General features: G+C 34.0%; 1 protein-coding gene across 8 annotated transcripts in view; it reads right to left on the bottom strand.

Annotated features, from left to right (window-relative positions):
* The window catches only part of LOC132303152 (TOM1-like protein 5), a 79,293-nt gene extending 69,506 nt beyond the window's left edge, over window positions 1–9,787 (bottom strand). The window contains exons 1-4 of one of the 8 annotated variants that reach the window (XM_059800288.1): window positions 9,382–9,780; window positions 9,224–9,300; window positions 9,069–9,130; window positions 3,579–3,692 (exon numbers count right to left, since the gene is read on the bottom strand). In XM_059800288.1, the coding sequence (XP_059656271.1) occupies window positions 3,579–3,688 (110 nt within the window). In that variant the 5' untranslated portion in view covers window positions 3,689–3,692; window positions 9,069–9,130; window positions 9,224–9,300; window positions 9,382–9,780. Of the gene's footprint in view, window positions 1–3,578; window positions 3,693–5,129; window positions 5,251–9,068; window positions 9,131–9,223; window positions 9,319–9,381 lie in introns of those variants that run through there. The other 7 variants (XM_059800289.1, XM_059800286.1, XM_059800291.1 and 4 more) reach the window with 7 other exon arrangements.
* Between the last annotated feature and the right edge of the window lie 7,002 nt (window positions 9,788–16,789).

Raw genomic sequence — 16,789 nt, 5'->3', positions numbered from 1 at the left:
CAGCTCGGGTCGGTTTGCCATCTGCATAACAAACCCACCACGCACTGAAAGCCCTAGATACAAACACTTCAGAGTCCGTCGGCCACAACAATTTCTACCACCAACAACCAACACTCTCACTGTCCGACGACCATCAGACAAACACCAAACAATGACAACCTGAAAAGAACTCTCACCCGTGATGATCAAACAACGCAAACCAGAAATCAAATAACGCATCCAGAAACCAAACAATGACCACACTACGATCACCAGAAACTAGTTTCGACAACCTCCACATCGTGAATCGATCGATAATGAAGAAAGAACAAATTGATTGGCAATGAATCTCACGATGAGACCAGCGATGATTACAGGTGATGAAATGATTGGAGAACTGGAGAAGTATGACACCAAAAGGGAAAAAAAATAAAAAATAAAAAATAAACACCTACCCAGGGTCAAGCATACCATGTAGAATTTAGGGTTAATAGATTAGGAGATTAAATGAAAGAAAGAACTAGTAGAAAAAGATAGGAGAAAACTGGGAACTGGTTTGAGAGCATATCTCATCTCTCTCAGCCCAATATCTTACATATATACATAAGAATAAAGAGTACATCGAAAAGACTAAGATAGCCATGTGGGGTAATCTAATTACATATGTGTCCCATTATTACTTTAACAGTGTTCAAGACTACATCTCTCTTAATCTCATAAGTCTCAACCCAAAACCTATGTATCTATTGATAGAGTTCCAAACCAAATTCCTTGTTGGACATAATACAACTCTAAAATACAACTCTAAAATAGAAACATAATTAGAATAGGAATTTGAGACACAATTTCCAACAATATAATTGCCCCATTCAGGTGAAAGAAATATATGCCAAAGTGTCTTCTGTTATTCATGACAATTTATGGATTTGGCCTAATGTTAATACTGCTGAGATTGCATTTCTAAAGGATTGCATGCCTAATGAGCCTCCTGCTTCCAGCAGCAGCGACAAGCTCATTTGGTGTCCTACTAATGGTGTTTTTTCCACCTAGTCTGCCTGGGAAAAGATCAAACCTAAGAAGGTCAAGGTTCCTTGCTGTAAATTTGTGTGATTTATGAATGGTATTCCAAAACACCCTTTCATCATGTGGTTAGCTCTGCACAATCATCTAATGACTCAGAAAAGGATACTTGCTATGGGTATTATCATAAATCTAAAATGTGTGTTCTGCAGAGAGGTCATTGAAGATAGAGATCATTTACTTTTCAAATGTCTTTCACTAGTAGGCTCTGGTCTGCCATTTCTGGGAAGGGTACTATGCAATGGCCTTCTTTTGAGTGGTAAAATCTAGTCAATTGGACTGTGCTATGGCTTTTAAGAACCATTTTTCCATGGCTGATATCAACAAACTTATGTTTGCAGCAGGGCCGGCTGAACTTATAGGCCATTCAGGCAATGGCCCAAGGCTCCCACTAAAAAAATTCTCCATCTTTTTTATGGTAATTTTCTTAATGCTTAATATATACTTTCTCCAATATTTTGTTTTAATGGGTCCTTTATAAAAATACAAAGTTAAACGCTTTAAATGATGTAACAAATGTACAGTTTCTATTTTTATTGTTACGCTTCTGCCATTTTTTTTTCCCTTTTTCAATTATTTTGAAATTCTTTTCAGTTGCTAACATTAACTAGATATTATCTGATTCAAATAACTTGAAGAACCTAAATTCTTTAAGTTTCTTTGTTTTGCAACAATAAAGTCAGGATTTAGTAGTACAAGTTGTAATAAAATCCTGAGGAAGAAAACTAAATTACAATATTTCGGCTAAAAACTGAGGAAAAAGAAAAGGATATAGTGGCAATAAAAAAAAATCTCATGGGCGGCAGCCAAAATTGAAGCATACTAGAAGACTCCACCGTCTAGTAGTCAAACAAAAGGGTGTGTATCACTAGGGATCCCAAAGTAAGGTCATCTCTCTCAAAAATCTTATTCTTCCCTCTACCTTTTACCGAAAATATTTCAAGTGATTTTGTCATACTTGTCAGTCCCAATATGAATTTTATGTTACTAATATGATGGCTGACAAGATGAACAAAACATACATAAAGAATTACAATATATCTAATCATGTCATTCTTCAAAGCATTATTTAAACATCTCGCCTTAGGTCTCACATAGTATTGAGCCTTCCCTGGTTTGCAGCCACTACCACTTCATTTGGGAAGAGAAAAAAAGAAGAATACTTGCTAATGATTTTAAAGACATTTTGTCCTTGGAAACTGCTATTTGTGATTCTGTGAGATTCAGAGCCTTTTCCTCTACCAAGGTTGAGGCCTTTATGTCTAATAGGTGGGTGGTTAGAGTGTGGGACTTGCCTCTGAGAGTTTCTTTATCACAACTGATATGATCCTGTTTTAATTCATTATTTGTCTCAAGACATCCAGAACCTCTACCAAATGATCAAAGCTAATGTATTAGATTTCCTGGAAAGATATTCATGCATCCTAGTATTTATCTCAGTCCAGATATGAAACAGAGCAGTGGAGAACGAACTCCTACAGAATTTACTTCTCTGAGCAGTTCAGTTATCATAAACAGGTTTAGGGTCCTATTGCTGCTATTTTTTCTGGTGGGTTTGGCGGCTTCCATGAGATGTATTAAAGGTATGCCCCTTTGAATTTTTGGAATTTGGCTTTCACCTTTGGTTATTGAATTTATCATCTTACCTATCAAAAAATAAATAAATAAATAAAATAATACATTGTATTTTTGGGGAACCAATTATTTCCTCAAATGTTTGGGGCAATATGGGTAAAAGTTTCATTGTAACTAGGGAAAAAAAGAAAAAAAAAGTTTCATTGTCATTTCCCCCCACTGCCCCATCCTCCAGCACACACACACACACACTCTCTCTCTCTCTCTTTCCCTCTCTGATTGACAACCAAAAAGTATTATGCATGACAAAGAAGAATATAGTGTAAGAAGAATGAACGTGTGTGTGTGTGTGCGCGCGCGCGCGTGCGTGTGAGAGAGAGAGTGATGCAGTCAGTTGTGTCTTAAAAAGGTGTCTAGTCAGAATTAATGCAGTCAATAGTGTCTAGTCAAAGAGTTAATTATGGCATGGGAAATCTGAAGATGTCATGGGAATAGTAGAAGTTATTAATGCTTTGCGGGAAGCGTAAAAATAAGGCTAGAGAAGTGAAGTGTCATTAATAGGTTTATTATAAGGACAGCCCCTCTAATCTGCTCTCACCAAGTCTTAAATAAGTATAATTTTGAGATATCCGTTTATAAAGTATTCCGCAGGCTTTTCCCAGATTTCCTTTAGAAATCTAGACTCCAACGGTGATTGGAGTAACCCGATTCTTTTTTAGTGCTGTAAGAAGACTTCTGTTTTCCTTTTTCTGTTTGCTTCAAAGAGAGACAGAGGGAGAGAAGAAAAAGGCATGCCAACACAACAAACAGGAAAAATCAAACTTCTGAAGCATTATTCAAGAATATAACAATTACCAACCATGAACCACCCAGATCAAACAAACAAAACTAGATACACAATTCAGTCATATTAGAAGCATTTGAAAGCAATTACATAGACATACCTTTGATCAAGCGAGACTAATTCACATATTTCAATGTTTTTCATCCAATCCATTTCAGTTAGTTTCTCACTTGTCGCGGAATTGACAAGTTCAGATGCCATTTTTTTCATACTTCTGAATGTGAGAAACAAAAAAGTAAGGACATTTTTTACGACTTCATCAAACAAATTTAACAGAAGTGTAACCTATAATGTTCTTGTTCAAAAGATGTAAATCATGTTTCCAAAGATATCAACGGAAAAATTAATTGCAACCTGAAGCTCAATTGTGCATAAACAACTCAAAAACTTGAAGCCTCACATACACAAATCATGCAATAGAAACACTATTTATGAAGCATCATCATAGTTAGTCAACAAACATATTTAATGAGCCTAGAAAGTTTCACTCCTCACAACGTCAGAGTGCTGAGTTCAAGGAGACTGTTTTTCAGATTGCATGCCCACAATGATACAAATATTAGAATACCGTCAGTATAAGTTGTAGAATTCAAAATTTTTGTGATTCATTATCTGATATGCCCCCTCCTAACCAACAATAAATATAAATTCATCCTAGGACTAACCAAAACAAGCTTGGGTAAATATCATATCATGTGAAACAAAATATGAAATATAAATGTTAAGATAAAGCATCAAAGTTAAAAGTCTTGCTTAGGTTGTTTGGATTAGAGTATTTTATCATATGATTTAATAACCTGTGAAATTCAAGACCAAGAGAAAAGATCACATTGACATGATCTTCAAGCTCCTAAATTATACACTTCAGAAAGACAAGTGATCAAGAGAACGTAATTCATTTAGTTCATTTTGATGGCTTAGAAGTTCTATAAGTAATCCTTCAAAGTTGGCAAAATTTGGTTTGGAATTAACTCAGATGTAATTTGGAACTGAATTTTAAATAAGTTTGGAACTAATTTGGGATAAATTAGGATGTTGGATTGAATTTGAGTCGATTTGGAAAAAAATCGAAAGCTTTAAATTTGATTTTGGAACTTGGAATTTTAATTTTAATTAAAACAAAGTATATGGTAATCAGAAAGCAGCAGTTGACAGGGACCTTCTTCTGTCAATGATCAAAACATTGCTTACAAACATTTTCATGCTTTTAGGGTTACGACAAGAATATAAAGTTAAGGACTGATCCTCAGCTATTGTGTACTGACTCTTAAGTGGCCAGAATGTCAACGATCAATTCTCATACTGTCCAGACCAATCCTTGGTGTCTAGAAGTGGAAAATACAAATTTCCAAATCTAAATTAGTTTCTAATCTTCCAAAAACTATCCAAAATATTCCTAATTGATGCCAAATCATTCTAAGGCTATTAAAACAACTAGCACTCTTCAAAACATTAAGAGAATAAAAAATATATGAGAATAAAAGTTGAAGCATAAAAGAATTTACAGAGAGTTCTTTGAGAGTTTCAGAAGAACAACATAGGTTTTCAGAAGCGCCACTCATCTTGTATGATTGTTCTTTATCGCAATTTTTTTTTTTTTTTTTGGATAAGTAAGATTGTATTAGAAAGCGTTCAAAAGGGAAATGCATACCGGAAGCTAATTGTTCTTTATGGCACTTTATAGAAGATTTGAAGATCATCAATAGCAATCACCATCTATCGCATCTTCCCATCTCTATTTGAAGATGCTACTCATTGAGCATGGTGTGTCACTGCATAGAAAAGGTTGTAGTAAAACACGGAGACTCATTTTTGCCTACCAGTCGTAGAGGAGCAAGAGTTGGTTGATGATTAATGTAAAGAAAGATGGATTGGCTTGGAGACAGGTTAATTGATCAGACAGCAAGTGTATTTGTTACAACAAGGGCCAGTAATTAGACCAAGTTAAATCAATTTGGGTGATTCTTGCATAAGATTATGTAACTTGAATTCTTCTCAAAGTGGTTGGTTGGCATCTACAATAGGTCTAGTGGTTTTTCCCTATTGGAATTTCCCACCAAGAATCTATTATCTTCTTTATTTCTTTATAGCTTGCTTGATTCCACGATTCACCTGATTGTATGCTTGGTTTGATTTATCATGCATAAATTCTTCTTCTTCTTTCTTTCTTTTCTTATCTTTGTGTGTGTGTGTTAGGTAAGTACACACACGTAAATTGCCCACTACAGGACTTTAACTCCTCGCCTTCCATTTGAGGAAGTAGAGGTTATACCATTGGGCTAATGGCCCATTAGTTTATCATACAAAACTTGATTCTTGATAAGTCATCATGTAGGGATTCCCATGCCACTTCCATTCCTTTCAATTGAGATGCCATATCATTCGTCTCATGTTAGGCCGAACTACAACATGTTATTGACCTCTTCCATATGAAATATAAAACAAGATATTGCATATATTTTACAATAGTCTATCACCATTGGAGAAAAACCCTGTGTTCTTTATTTCAATCATCTCACTTGTTGAATGCCCGATGCTCCACTGGGTTGATCATCACTAGTTATGTTTTAATTGTCTCACAATATTCAACCCTACACAGTGCTAATTCTGAATTAAATGTTTCATAATGTACCAAACATCTATTATGCACTATGTCACCATTAATATGAAGTACAAGTTGGCTCTTACATAATCTTCATCAAATTAAGAATATGCATTTCACACATCAAATTGAAGACCATGGCTCTCATACCAATTGCGATCATACAAGTCATTTGCTAATTTGCCCATTAAGATTCAATTTGATGCACAAAAAATAAATAAATAAATAAAAATAAAAAATAAAAAAATTAAAATTCCATTATTGATGCAAAGAAAATCAATCTTACCTTGGTTCATGATACCAAAAGAACTTGTAACCTTAATGTTTGAAATCTGGTTCAATTTCACTGGTTTTCCAGTGTGAAGTTTCTCATTCAGCAAAAACACCTAAATTGGCTATAACTCAGTCTAAAGAAGTCTGAATGAGTGTGGTATTTTCTGTTAGAAAGTAGACTCAAACCTTTCCAACCTATATGGATTAGCATCTAGTTCTGTTTCTACTGAGTTCAGCTGGACCTCAAATTTGACCCAAAAACTAATTCTGCATAAGTAAGATCCTGAAACCACTTCTCTCTCTATAGCTGATGGGTGCTAGGTGTGGTGTTCCCTTATTCAAGAGCGTATGGTTTTGAGTAGTCTTCTCATCAAAGACCTTAGTTTTCTGCCGTGAAGAAGACCACCACAAGTTACACCTTTTCATATTTTTCCATATAGCTCTTCATAAATTGAGCAAAACTCCAACAACATAACAGAGTGTTATTCACATTGAGTAGTGGAAGAGTTTAACGTGGGTAAAAGTGTGCTTGTCCCTATGGGGGGAGGTTCAAGAGGTGACTTCACTTGCTGCAGTTCTAGGATGTGGGACGAGTCCTTTCCTATTGTTTATCTGGATTTGCCTTTGGGTGCTTCGTCCAGGAGGGTGGATGTTTGGGATCCAGTGATGCAACGGTTCGAGAATAGATTGGCTGGATGGAAGAAGCAATATCTTTCGAAGGGCGGGAAGGTCACTCTTGTGAAGAGCACCTTGTATAGTTTCCCAACATACTTCCTATCCCTCTTTCAGATCCTGTGCACTATTGCTGAAAGACTCGAGAATCTCCAACAGAATTTTCTCTGGGCTAGTCGGGGTGAGGAGTTCAAGTATCATCTTGTCAGGTGGGAGCATGTTTGCAGGCCTCTTTAGATGGGCGGTCTTGGTATTAGGAGGCTGATCCCCTTTAATAGGGCTTCTTGGGAAGTGGTTATGGAGATTTGGTAGTGAGAGATATCGTTTATGGAGGACAAAGGGGGATGGTATTCCAGGTTGGTTAGATCTGTTGCTGGCGTGGGAGTGTGGAAAATCATTCAAAAGGGTTGGGACGAGCTCTCTAAGCATGTTAGGTTCAAAGTTTGTGAGGGCATGGATATCCGATTCTGGGAGGATTCTTGGTGTGGTGATCGCCCGTTGTCTCGTTTGTTTCCAAGACTTTTTTGGATTGCTGCGGAGAGACATGCTATAGTAGTGGACTGTTATTGGCTTGATTTTTTTATATAAGTAAAATGTATAAAAAAACGCTCAAAAGGGGAGTGTATCCCGACGGGACAGTTATCGGCTTGATAAAGGAAGGCTTACGTGGGATGTGTGTTTTCGGCGTTCCTTTCAGGATTGGGAACTTGATGACGTCTTTGGCCTGTTGGATCTTGTGTATAGCCAGGAAATGGATGACGTTCCTTTCAGTTTGGAACCCTCTCCTCAGGAGAGGTTTGATGTACGTTCTTTGTTCCTTTGCCCCACCCTTTTTCATGGTTCAAATTTCCCATGGAAGACGGTTTGGCGTTCAAAGGCCCCTCACAGGTGGCCTTTTTTGTTTGAACTGCAGCTTGGGGCAAGATTCTGACTATGGTCAATTTGAGAAAGAGAAGACAGATCTCAGTCAACTGGTGTTGTATGTGTAAAAATGATGGAGAGTCTGTGGATCACCTTCTTTTCTATTGCCCTGTGGCTTATGATTGCTGGAGTCAATTTTTTGGTCTTTTTGGCATTCATTGGGTTATGCCTCAGTCTTCAAGGGAGTTGATTGACGTTTGGAGGGGCCAGAGGATGAGGACTCACGCTCTTGACAAAGGGTGACCCCTTTGTGTTTGGTGGAGCATTTGGAAAAAGCGAAATAAAAGATCTTTTGATGGAGAGGAAACCTCCATTGGGGCGATGAAATTTTCTATTATTAGTTCTCTTTTTAGTTAAGTGATGAAGAGAAATTGTATAGCTTTAGATGAAATCATGGACTTTTTGGGTTCTTTGGGTCGATAGGACTTTTCTTTTAGTTTTGTTCCTTGTATATCTCTTGGGATGTGTTCCCCTTTTGAACGTTTTCTAATACAATTTTATTTATCAAAAAAAAAAAGTAGTGGAAGAGTTTAATTCGCATTTGTAGCAACCCTTGTCGCTGTCACACTTCTTGGTCTTCCAAACAATTGGTGCACTTAAACTTCATAATTAGATCGCCTTCCAATTAATTCCACAAAACCATCTTCACGGAAGAATCTAGTACAGAGTTAATGACAATCATGTAAATGTCACACTAAGGAGTAAATTACTAACAGTTTTTGTTCCCTAAAGAATTGAAAAACCTAAAATCAAATGAACCTGATAATTGAATTAGGCTTACTTGTACACTATCTTTTCCCAATTTGTTCTTTTTCTTTTTGTCATTTCCCCCGACATTTTGCAGCAAATTAGTGAAGTGTCATAACATTTTCAACTCCACTTGATTGTCATCGTTCAAAAGTTGAATTTAAAATAAATAAATTAAAAATTAAAAAATGGCGTTTGTTTTCCCAATTGTTATCTTCTTACCTAAATTTTTCTAGCAACAAAACAGGGCACTATAATAGTTTTCTGAGAAATTCAACCTATTAATTACCCAACTAGAAGCTGAAATATCCCACAGCTTAAAAAGTGAGTTACTTTCAGACTACAAACGAACAAGCAAGATAGATAGATACATACATATATATAGAGCGAGCAAAAATGTATATGATCTGAAGGGAAATCAAAATTGAAGATCAAATCTGTGAAATACATAAAGCCCATATGAATTTCAATAATAATAAATAAATAAATAAACAACAGAAAAATGAGTACTAATCTGAAGAGCCACTTACCAGTAAAGCCCGAGAGGAACAAGAACCACTTCAATGAAAGAGAGAGCTTCACCAATTGGATGTATACGTATATAACTCTGCATCAAAAAGAGAATCTAAAGAGATAGATTAATGGAATTTTTCTTTTTTTATGAGTACTAATCTGAAGAGCCACTTACCAGTAAAGCCCGAGAGGAACAAGAACCACTTCAATGAAAGAGAGAGGCTTCACCAATTGGATTGGATGTATACGTATATAACTCTGTATCAAAAAGAGAATCTAAAAAGATAGATTAATGGAATTTTTCTTTTTTTTCTTTTTTTTTTTCTTTTTTTTTTTAACCCTTTTTGCTTTTCCTTTTGCTTCCTCTGAGCTTTGAAGTATATAATATAATATAATATCAATATTTTAATATTTAATATATAATATATAATATATATAGATGATTATAGTGTCTCTCTTTCCTACATGCGTGTGCGACAGGTTGTCTACTGAATATAAGAACTGGTGTGTTTTCATTCATCAGGTTGTTCACTTAACAGTTCAGAAATTGATGGTTTTGGACAACGGCCATAGAACAATCTAGAGAGCGACAGACACACACCACCACAAACACGCACCATACTGAGTAATGAGTAAATTACCTGCGGGTGATCTTCAAGGGTTCACTTTGGGCTCAATGTAGGACACGTGGAATAAAGGCCACCGGAGAGACGTCTTTCCCACTCTCTCTCTTGCTTTAATACTTGAGATGAGAAATCACATTCGGTAAAGATGTTAATAAAATCACATTGTTTCCACCTGACTCATCTTTTTGCAGGAGCTTTGAATCTCAAGTCATAACCCAACGTTGTGACTTGCGCAGGTCCAGCTCGAGCCTTCGGTGACCGCCAAGGACCGTAACAATGAAAAGCCTTCAAAATTTTAAAAAAATTTAATATATATATTAAGTTATATTATAATTATTTTTTAATATGTTTAAATTCTAAAAAATATAAAAAAATTTATATTAGACTATTTATATTATAACATAACTTTTTTTTTTTTTCCTCTTGTCACTCATTTCATTTTATATTAGGCCTCAAATATTTCTATCTTAAAATAACTTCTTCTTTTTTTCTTTTCTCACTCTCCTCATTCATTTTGATTTTATATTAGACCTCAAATATTTATATCCTAAAATAACTTTTATTTTTTCTCTTTTATCTCTCCTCTCTCGTTCAACTCTAATTGATACATAAATTTACATCCTTACATAACTTTTTTTTCCTTCCTTTTTCTACTCTCATTCACATTTTACAATAAATCCTAATCAATATAGAAATTTAATATTAAGTACCAAAAAAATATTTTTGATTAAGTTAAACAATAAAATATTAAATATCTGTTGTTTGGAAAAATAGCCAAAACTTTCCATATATATATATATATATATTACGTTTTATCTTCTTCTTTTCAACAAGCCTTTTCCTCCCACTCTCATTACAAGTTTACCATTGTTATAATTTTTATTCTATTGAAAAATTTGTACAAGGATTGAATTTGGGTTTTTTAAATCAGGTTCAATGGTTTTTTTTCTTTAATTATTTTTTAATTTTATTAATTTTTGTTATTATAAATTTGTGTGCATATATATTTGTATATTTTGTTTTTAAGTTGTGACTAATTTTATTTATATTGTTGAAAAATCACTTTTTATTTTTTGGCCTAAAGTCCCAAATTAGGTTGAGCGGCCCTGGACTTGCAATGTATTTGGAGCTCTTTGGGGTCAAATATCATTTAATACAATTAAATTAAAAATACAATACATCGTAATAAAATTAAATTAATAATACAAAATTAGTAAATTGATGGTCAAAGAGTTTTCTTTGTTGTACCCTAATGTAATGCTGTTGTGTGTTTTTTACAATTTCAAAGTAATTGTGTTTTATCAATATTTATGTTCTCAATCTAAATTATATTGAAGAGAAGTTGAAGATGACTATTATATGATGGGCAAAAATTATGGACTATCATTTATTAAAATTACTGATTTGTGTTTGTCTTAGTGACTTTGGATTTGATCTCTCAATCAAGGTTTCAAAATCGATAGAAAAAAGCGAAAGATTAAAAAAAAAAAAAAAAAAAAAAAAAAAAAAAAAAAAAAAAACGTTTATATAAATAATATTTTGATACCAACCAAAAAACAAAATTTGACTAATAAGTGTTGTGGATCTCTTGTGGGGATTTATTGACTCCCAAATTGGGCAGTACCCCCCGCTTGACATGTGTGTCAATAGGCATAAGCCACGAGAAAGTTTGTACAATGCGAATTTTAGAAATTGAAGCAAATAAGGTCTTGTTTGGCAACTGTTTCAAATTTTCTTTTTTTTTTTACGCTTCAAATAGTGTTGCGTAACGAAACAAAATATGAAATGTTTGATACGATTTAAATAGTATTGAAATATTTCCAAAAACAAAGCCAAAACAAGAAGTACCAAATTGGTATATCTAGTTGCTTCCGTATTATAGCAAAAAAACTAAAGCGATAGATAGTAAAAATTAAAATTAAAATAACCTTTTTAATTAGCCATTTTATTTTTCAAACTTGTAATACTTTTTTTATTAAACACGTCTTCAAGTTTTTGCTTCTAATAATCTTTCCAGCAAATATAATATTACCAAATATGTTTCTGATTACTCAGGGTTGGCCCTAGGGCAAGGCGACTAAAGCAGTCATTTAGGGCCTCCAATTTGGAAAGGCCTCAAATTTAGGATTATAGTGCAATTATAGTAGTATATGTCTAACATTTAAGTCATAATTTTCATAATTAAAAAACAATACATACTTATCATGTAAATTTATAGCAATAAAAAACTTTTAAAAAAAATTTATGGCAATTTTTAGAGTATGGGTTGGGTTTGTCCCAGACCCACAACCTGTGGAGCATCCACATTATTTGAATTCTAACTTTAGAATTCAAAATATAACAAGGGTGATAAGATAACAGAATCTTATCACATCCATGGGTTGTTATTATCATGAAAATTAAAATGAATTACATCGATTATATAATTCTGATATATAGGATCAGATGAAAAGGGGTTTTTTTGGAAGTTTCTTTGTTTTACTTTCTCTCATCACCCTCTGTATCTGGTAGCCATCAACCATAGGATTTGGATTGTGGAAAAGATATAGAGGACTCTGGTAGCCGCTCTATCGACGAGTAATACGATTAACAACTCTGTGACGGCCCTAGTTTTTTAAGCCAATGCATCCTGTGAAGACCCGAAGTTTAACCAGATAATGGATCCGAATGCGGAAATGAAAACAGAATCAAGGTCTCTAGGGATGTACATTGTCCCTAAGACATCTAAGTGACCTTCCATGAGGCTACAGAATTCAACGAGAATGAACGTGGAAGCAAAAAGTTGAAAATAGACCAAGTATGGCCCCAAGGGCAAAATGGACTTTTCACACATAATCAAAGTCTCTTGAGATGTACGTCATCCTTAAGACATAAACGTGACTTCTCATGAAGTCAAGGGACTCAAAGAGACAAATTGCAGAAGCGACGTTTTAAAAACGGACGAGTTTAGCTCTAGGGGCAAAATGCTAATTTCCATAAAGATATAGGTGCTACTGAGCACACCATTGGATAAACGACAAAAAATTAATGAACTTAGACTCAAGAATTACATGATTCGGAGTCCGGACGAAGAAATGAAGTCAAAAACAAAAGTTGGAGTCAAGGCGGTCAAAGGGGCACCAAGGCAGCCTTCCACACGCGCGCGCTGTGCGCGTGGCACACAACTGACTGCAGAAAGCCACTAGCACTGAATTTATAGAACAATGTGCAATTTTGGACCCTTAAATGATTTTTTTTTTTGAAAAATACAAAGAAGAAACCCCTCTTAAAATCATGTTTTCTAGCTAACTATATCAAAAGAAAATTTTAATTTTGATGTAAAATTCCCAAAATGCCCCCTTATGCTCAGTTTTGACAAAAAACGTAAAAATAGAATTGCTTCAAGTGTTCAAATAGTCAATTGTGAAGTTGTGTGTTAAAACGATTGTGCACGCAAACGTAATAAGTGTTTTAAAACGTACGGGAATGGTCCGTGACCCCCAAATATGCCCGATAAAAAATACGATCTATCAAACCTCAAATTTGCCTAAAATAACATTTAAAGGAAAAACTTGAAACCAAAATACATGGATGCATTCAAAAGACCGTTTAGCCCTTGGCCACACTTCATGCATATTAAATGAGTCCTAATGAGTGTGCTCGTGCACACTTTACACCATCTGAATTGAAAATGACAACTTAAAACTTTATATTTTCCTATTTTTCAATAATTATACAAGAAACCAAAAATACTTAAAAGAAACAACTTAAAAGTAAATGGCTCTTAGCCTTATTACATACATTTTAAATAAGCCTCAAATAGTGTATCTAAGTACACTTTATAAGTTTCAATGTAAATGCGACATATTGAACCTAACTAAGTATTACAACTTTAAATATAAAACTTAAACATGTTAACACTTGCATGTGAGCAAAATACATTAAAAGTACTTCAAATTAACTAAACAACCTAGGGATATTGTACATCCCGAAACCACGTCTCCTTCCCTGAAACAAATTGCATTCAGTGGGGTGAGTAACTTACATTACTCGTAAGGGATGAGCATACATAAACCTAAGTTTTGCAAGTTAATATAAATTGATTCATGTGATTCATGCCACATAACGTCTATGTCTAAAACTAAAGGAGCATCATAAGTTACCTTAAAGCATTTCTAGCATAAATCACAATATTCATGCAATTCAAAAAAATTGGAGCATACAACACAGTGCAACAAGATATAGATTATCAAAGTTATAAACATGAAATCTAAAATGCGAAAACAACTAAATGATACAGTTAACATAATTGGAACTTCCAATATAACGCAATAAGATATAGATTATCAAAGTTATCAACTTAGAATCTAAAATGCGAAAACAACTAAAGTGATTCATGCCGCCTAATGTCTATGTTCCAAGGTGAACTAATAGATCATCTCAACTACACCAGTTATTGAAATGATAAATCCAAGGCATACAAGTATACAAACGCAGGTATACTAAGCCGTAAAGAGAATTTAAGCATCAAATCACAAGCTACAAATAATCCATGATTAACAATTTGGAATTGAATGCAAAATCAAATAGTGGAAAGACTTGGACATCACGTCGGATCAGACCGAACGACATAGCTGATTTGGGTTACTAACCCGCAGAGAACTACCCAAGTGCGCACATGTGGGAAGAGCTAATCTTTCGCCCTAGAGCCATACTCTAGTCATATTCAAAACAGACGACATCCTAAGTTTCCAAAATTTACAAATTGTGCAACAACGTATATATATCAACATGTATATACAAGGTAATAAACTATTTATCATGCACAAACCAATTTTGGAAACACACAATACATGTTCTAAGTTCACAACTACAATGGCATGTAAAATGTCGAATCTTCAAAGTGCGATTCGTTACACGTACAAGGCATATAAATGTCAAATCTTCAGTGTGCAATTCGTTACACGCAACAACAATATTATTCAATATTGAAAACATAATCTCATGAATATAATACAAGTTCGAATTTATAATTTAAACATGCTAATAACTTCAAATACATGGTTAAATCATTAATACAATAAAAATGGAATTTTATTAAATAAAATAATCAATTTCCTTAAATTTCAAATCTCATCCAAAAAATCCCTAATTAATATACGTCAAAGATCATAATATGGTCATTACATATATCAAGTCAAATACTTATTTAAATGGATAGAACACTTAAATAAAAATTAATTAAACTAATTAATTAATTTCCCTAGATTTCAAATCAACTTTAAATGTTTATATATCAAAGACTATATATCATGGTCAATGCATATATCAACTCAAAAACATAATTGCATCATTGGAACAATTAAACATATTTTAATTAAGATAAAATAATTAAATCTCTAAAATTTAAAACAACTCCAAATAATTCCAAATTAATATATGCTAAGTAACAAGTCAAGGGCATTACATATATTAAGTTTAAAAAACATAATTAAATCAATGGAACCATTAAATAGATTTTAATTAATTCATTTAATTAAAATCTCTAGATTTCAAAACTAATCCGAAATATAAATTGTTAAATCCCCAGAGTTGAACAGTTAACCACAGTATGAAGGTTGTGGTGAAGTCAAAGTCCTAAGACTTTCTCTCGCTAATCTCTTTAGTTTAAAATCAGTTTAATTTTATTTCATGCTCATAACAACCAATCAATCAATTCAACCAGTTACCTATAAACCAAGAAATAAATTTGATTACTTAAAAACAAAGCAAAGAACACTCATCTACCTCTGAGATCGACACCCTCTATATAGTACTATCCTACAAAAATTCGTACTATTGCAAGTAGTAATAAATTGAACATATTAGCCTTGACATGTTCTTTGACATATATTTAATTGAGAATTGAACTCAATAACATTCGTTCAATTCGGTTTTAAAGAAAGATGTTTTATAAATTTCAGTTAACTATAACCTATCTGCAGTTAGCATGGACTATCCACCTATCTACTTTAACTAATTTTGCAAACAATCCATCTTTCCTAACCATAGACTATAGAAACATTCATTTATAAAAAATATTGGAACACCATTACATGATCTCAATTCTTATGTCCGGCAAGGCTCCACCAGATACCGTCCAATAATAATGGGGTGAGATTAGTTTAAGAACAGTTATATCTAAGACAAGGTAATAACTTTTCAGAAACTATTTAAAACTTTAAAATCCAATTGAGTTGTCTCAATTGCTTATAATCATGTAATCAGGAATATAATATATTAACAATATCCTAGAGTTAAAACAATCAAACCATAGTACTTAGGTTGGGTTACATCAGTGCCCTAAGAGAGGAATTAGTTACTCATAATGATGCAGAATATAATCTTTGTTGTTGCCGTCTTCATCGTCACGAATGGCATTTCTTTTCTCAGGATCTTCACTTTCTAAGGTTCTGGAAACCTTAAAAGCCACCACCGCAATATTAGCCTTCTGAATAAAACGAGAAAGAGGAACGTCTTCTATCAAGGCCCGTGCCTTCTTTTATAGAAGAAATAAGGGTTTTGGTGGGCTTTTAGGTCTTTTGGCCCATCTGGAATAAAATAAGACTTGGAAAAGAATAATCCTCGTAACTTATAAATCCATTCTGTCCTGGAAGGCTCGACCTATTGGGCTTAGGCTCGAGCTTTAGGAACAAAGCTCGAGCTTTCTTGAAATATGGCTCGAGCTTCAAGGATTGGTGTTCGATCATCACTTTTGTACTTCGTCAAATTTCTTCAACTATTTTCCAAGGCGTCTTTTCCATCAATACTTAGAATATTTTGAGGTTTTCTTCTTTTAACATTCCTCGATCCTAGATTCATAGGGCTCGAGCTTTAGGTGCAAAACTCGAGTTTTTGGGGCTCAGGGCTCGAGTTTTGAATGATAGTGCTCATTACTGGAGGTCTGGCACGAGGCCCTTGGAGCTTGGCTTTCTTTAA

Source organism: Cornus florida, unplaced genomic scaffold (assembly GCF_030987335.1).
Source record: "Cornus florida cultivar Cherokee Brave unplaced genomic scaffold, ASM3098733v1 CherokeeBrave_3.0.0_Hap2_Chr04, whole genome shotgun sequence".
Taxonomy (NCBI): domain Eukaryota; kingdom Viridiplantae; phylum Streptophyta; class Magnoliopsida; order Cornales; family Cornaceae; genus Cornus; species Cornus florida.
The sequence above is the reverse complement of the archived record's forward strand: the minus strand, read 5'-3'. Positions and strand labels throughout refer to the sequence as shown.